The 5,359-nt window shown below is 47.9% G+C and overlaps 1 protein-coding gene across 1 annotated transcript; it reads left to right on the plus strand.

Moving 5' to 3' along the window:
- The first annotated feature begins 120 nt into the window (after positions 1-120).
- Positions 121-2,857, plus strand: LCMT2 (leucine carboxyl methyltransferase 2). The gene has a single exon (XM_007173579.3). The coding sequence runs from the start codon at positions 121-123 to the stop codon at positions 2,179-2,181; it is 2,061 nt and encodes a 686-aa protein (XP_007173641.2). The 3' UTR covers positions 2,182-2,857.
- The last annotated feature ends 2,502 nt before the right edge of the window (positions 2,858-5,359 follow it).

Consider the following 5,359-nt stretch of genomic DNA (forward strand, 5'->3'; position numbering starts at 1 on the left):
GCGTCACTGAGCGGGGTGCGGGGGGGTTGATTTTTCCGTACAGAGTCCGCGAGGTGGCTACTGGGAAACGAAAGGGCAGCTCACCGCCGGGACGGACGGTCGCTCCTGACTTCCCTGACCATGGGCCCGCGGAGCCGCGAGCGTCGGGCCGGGGCAGTGCAGAGCACCAACGACAGCAGCGCCCTCAGCAAGACCTCCCTGGCCGCACGCGGGTACGTGCACGACACCTTCGCCGCCTTGCTAGTTCCAGGGACCGCGCGCCGCGCGCCGCTCATCCACCGCGGCTACTACGTCCGCGCACGCGCCGTGTGGCACTGCGTGCGCGCCTTCCTGAAGGGGACGTGCGCGGCCCCCGGCGCGCCTCGCGCCCAGATCCTGTCGCTCGGCGCTGGCTCTGACTCGCTGTATTTTCGCCTCAAAACTGCGGGCCGCCTGACCCGGGCTGCCGTCTGGGAGGTAGATTTTCCGGACGTGGCACAGCGCAAAGCGCAGAGGATTCGAGATACGCCGGAACTGTGCGCGTTAACTGGGCCTTTCCAGAGCGGGGACCCCGGGTACACATTGTGCTTTGAGAGCTCGGACTACCGCATCCTGGGCTTGGACCTGCGGCAGCTGCAGCGATTGGACCACGCCCTGGCCACCGCGGGCCTTGATGCAGCCGCACCGACTCTGCTCCTGGCTGAGGCCGTGCTGACCTACCTCGAGCCGGATGATGCCGCGGCCCTCATCGCCTGGGCCGCCCAGCGTTTTTCTAATGCCCTTTTCGTCGTCTACGAGCAGATGAGGCCGCGTGACGCCTTTGGCGAGTTCATGCAGCAACATTTTCGGCAGCTGAATTCTCCCCTGCATGGCCTGGACCGCTTTCCCGACGCGGAAGCCCAGCAGCAGCGCTTCCTTCAGGCCGGCTGGACCGCCTGCCGTGCCATGGACATGAATGAGTTCTATCGCTGCTTTCTAACTGCAGAAGAACGCCGGCGCGTGGAAAATCTCGAAACTTTCGACGAGTTTGAGGAGTGGCATCTGAAGTGCGCCCACTATTTCATTCTGGCCGCTTCTCAGGGAGACGCCCTCTCCCAAACTCTGGTGTTTCCACCCTCAGAGACGTTTCCTCGGATAGATCCTGCTTCCCCTTCAGGAGTCTTCCCTGCCAGTGTAGTCACTGGTAATAGCCAGGGCCCAGACCTTAAGAGATATGGCCACGCCTCGGTCCTTTTGAGCCCAGGTCTTATTCTCAGTGCTGGAGGATTTGGAGAGCAGGAGGGGCGACATTGCCGAGTGAGAAAGTTTCACTTGCTTTCAAGATACTGTGACTTTGAACGGAAAGGCAACCAATTATGCAGTTGGGGGACTGGAGCTCAGTGGGATGGACGCCTTTATCACACCATGACAAGACTTTCAGATACCCAGGTTCTGGTTCTGGGAGGGAGACTGTCCCCAGTAACTCCAGCCTTGGGGATTCTCCAACTTCTTTTTTGCAAGAGTGAGGGTAATAACCCTGAGGACCTAAATGTCACAGTCACAAATGTCGGCCCAGAAGAAGATTCCACTTTGTCACGTTGGCGCCATTCAACAACAGAAGTGTCCTATGAGAATCAGAGATATTTGTTTGTGTATGGGGGCCGCAGTGTGGCAGAACCCGTACTAAGTGACTGGCATTTCCTACATGTGGGGACAATGGCTTGGGTCAGGATCCCAGTGGAGGGAGAAGTACCTGAAGGTCGGCATTCCCACAGTGCCTGCAGCTGTCAAGGGGGAGCCCTCATTGCTGGAGGTCTGGGTGCTTCTGAGGAGCCGTTGAGCTCTGTATACTTTCTGAAACCAATCTCTTGTGGATTCATCTGGGAATCCATAGCCATCCAGCCTCCCATTACCCCAAGGTACTCCCACACAGCTCATGTGGTCAATGGGAAGCTTTTGTTGGTCGGAGGGGTCTGGATTCATTCCTCCTCAGTTCCTGGAGTGACTGTTATTGATTTGTCTACAGGACTGAGCTTCGAGTATCGGATTGACACAACATGTGTGCCATGGCCGTTAATGTTACACAATCATACCAGCATCCTCCTTCCTGAAGAGCAACAGCTCCTGCTCCTTGGAGGTGGTGGGAACTGCTTTTCCTTTGGTACCTACTTCAACCCCTGTACAGTGACATTAGACCTTTCTTCCTTAAGTGCTAGGCAGTAAGGACTGGACTTGTGATATATTCAGGACCTACTAAAGTAGACAATAAAGCTTTCCAAAATAGTATTTGACTCTGGCTATAGATATTACCACTCCCCTGTTCCCGCTCCTTTTTTTGTTTTTGTTTTCTTCTTGTTAGCACTGCTGTTCAGTGCAGAAAGAAAAAAGTTGTTTAAACACACACCAACATTCAAAGAGATGGTACAAAAATAAAACATAAATAGGCCTATCTGAAGAGAGTGGTCATACAGTCCTAGAGTAGGAATTGGGGGCCTTTGGATCCGTGTATCTAGTTTACTGGTCTTCCTCCCATATCCATTTATTGAGTTACAATGACCTTTAGCCTAAGTCAAGTGAAAATTTTCCCACTCCCAGGCTTTGTGATTTTAGATGGGACCTTGGAAGAACTTTTACACAGATCCTTGGTAAGAATACAAGGTTGAATATAGGTGAAGGGACATGGTATTGACCTCATTCTTCATGTATGAAACCTGAAATGAACCCAGTTGCAGTTTGATTAAAGCATTGTGCCCTTTAGTGCAGCAGAGAACTCTGTGATAGCTTTAATAAGACACATTTGTACAACTTTATTGACACATGGTTTTGTTCCATTTTTTACCACCGGTTCCATATTTATTTAGATTTATAAGTGCTAATAAACCAAACATTTGATTACTCAGCTCATTTTGTACACGGTATGAAAATGTTTTGCTCCAGATCTACTCCACCCTTCACTATGTTCTGTGTCCCAGGAGGCCAACCTTTATGAATTGCATCAATGAGTTTACTTGTTCTCTGGTGTTTGGTGAGTTCCATCAGTCAGAGGTACCAGAGAGGGATGGTTGGACAGTGAGTCAGAGTATTCCAGGTGTTTCCCCTACCAGTCTGCAAGTTGGCAGCAGCTGCATTCTTTTATTTTTTATAAATTTATTTATTTTTGGCTGTGTTGGGTCTTCGTTGCTGTGCGCGGGCTTTCTCTAGTTGCAGTGAGCGAGGGCTACTCTTTGTTGCGGTGTGCGGGCTTCTCATTGTGGTGGCTTCTCTTGTTGTGGAGCACGGGCTCTAGGCGCATGGGCTTCAGTAGTTGTGGCACGCAAGCTCTAGAGTGCAGGCTCAGTAGTTGTAGTGCACGGGCTTAGTTGCTCCGTGGCATGTGGGATCTTCCCAGATCAGGGCTCGAACCCGTGTCCCCTGCATTGGCAGGTGGATTCTTAACCACTGTGCCACCAGGGAAGCCCACAGCTGCATTTTTTTCGTAAAAGCCATAGCTCCTGTCATGTCGTCTTCTATAAGGTATAGCTCTGACTCTGCATCACTCCAAAGAATTCTGTATCTTAGTTGCATTAACCATATTTTAAGTGTTCAATAGCCACCTGTGACTAATGGCTACAGTATTAGACAGTATAGATGTAGCACATTTCCATCATTGCAGAAACATCTGGACTCCACTGAGGTACTTCACCAGCTTGACTTGGTTTCCCTTAACCCTGCTCACCCCCTTTTAATTAGTATCTTCATTAAACTCTCCTCAATTATCCCCTTTAAATGGACCATCTTTCCTGGTGAGCCTTGTGAAATCCATGAAACATCTTAGGTATTCATCCTTAAAACTTGAGCCTTAATTTGTCATCTAAATTGTGAATACCTTGTGAAATTCATGTGTCAAAAGGTAGTGGCTTTGTTGGTACTTAAGTGTACCACTTCAGTATTTCTTGTTAGTCTTCAATCCTTGAAACCTCAATAATAACTTGAGATTCTACAAGTACCTAAATTCTACAAGTACTATCAATGTTAACATCTTGATGGACTTAGTATGACCGAGAATCTTTTTTCCCTAAATATTTTAATTAACAACTTTGCATATAAATGCATGTAAAAAGTGTTCAATATGGAAAACCAAGTAGCAAACACAAGCCTAGTGTATGGAGAGGGTAATGTTGGCTCTGTTGGATGAAGGTTCCCAGGAGAAGACAAACTGAATAAACTGTTGTTTAACTTCAGCTTCCCTGAGACTGCAGAGCCCTTTCTGGGAGAGTTATTAGGTACTGTCATGAGTCCTGGTAAACAAAGGACTTACTATGGCTAGGCATCTGCAAGGCTATCAGTGGGCCAGGTACTAGGTTACTGGCAGGACTATTACTGGAAGGGGAAAAGGCTTCTCTGTATTTTTTAAGTTCACCACAAGCCTACCTCCAACTTTTAGGAGCAGATCAAAGCAGAACATTAATGAAGTGAGTGTTCTCAGCTATGTAGTAGTTAGTACCAGAATTCTAACCTAGAAATAACTCCAAAGCCCAGGGTACCCCTTCCATTATGTTACTTCTTAGATGGTACCATCAACCATTATTATTTCATTACTTTGGAGCCATATAGAGGGGTGGGGGTGGGGGTGGGAGGCTGTCAGGAGAATGTGGATGTATGCCAGACCTAAATTACTAGCACAGTGAGCCTATTCTCTCGAGTGCTGCCCAGTATGGCGCATTATGAGTAATTGGGCTTGTTCCACATTTCTATGTGATTACCAGATTAAGCATGCCCTCCACCTCTGACCCTACACATGCATCATACTCAGTGAAGGAGTTATTCATTTCTCAAGCTCTACTCTTTAGAGCACTTAGAGTTTTGTCCTCAACATTAACTCTGTGCCTTTGGAGCAGCACTCAGAGGTACTGGATCCCAGTTTCATAACAGTAATCCACAGCAGTTAGAGATGCGGGCCAGATTAAGAACTGAAGTTGGACTATGTTTTTTGCTTCTCCATTTCACCTCTGAATATCTTTGTTTTAAAATTCTGGTATGGAGCTCTGGGGTAGTTATGAGAGTTATCAACTTCTTGATTGCAGTTTCCAGCTGATCTTCATCCCTTTTTGCTCAACAATGGACCATGCTTACCCCATATCCATTGGAAATGAAATAAGTTCACTTTGCCAAAAGGCTAATCTGAGGGAGTAGGAACATGCATAAATGTGCTTGCGAGCACATGAATACAGGATTTTCCTAGGATGTGCTGATGCTTCACTGGGCATGACTTGGTGTGTAACTCTCAAAGTAAGTTTAACAGAGGGAGAGGAAAGACCTTGCCCTAATATTTATGTGAAAAGTCATTTGCCACCTAATTGGCAGACTAAGACTGGGAAATAAATTGTAATAAGAATGATTTTTAGGATATTACACTACATAG

The sequence above is a fragment of the Balaenoptera acutorostrata genome, chromosome 3 (assembly GCF_949987535.1).
Source record: "Balaenoptera acutorostrata chromosome 3, mBalAcu1.1, whole genome shotgun sequence".
NCBI classification, from domain to species: Eukaryota; Metazoa; Chordata; class Mammalia; order Artiodactyla; family Balaenopteridae; genus Balaenoptera; species Balaenoptera acutorostrata.

Bases quoted from the DNA above. Each gene is read 5' to 3' on its own strand.
- LCMT2 (XM_007173579.3), top strand. From the start codon at position 121: ATGGGCCCGCGGAGCCGCGAGCGTCGGGCCGGGGCAGTGCAGAGCACC.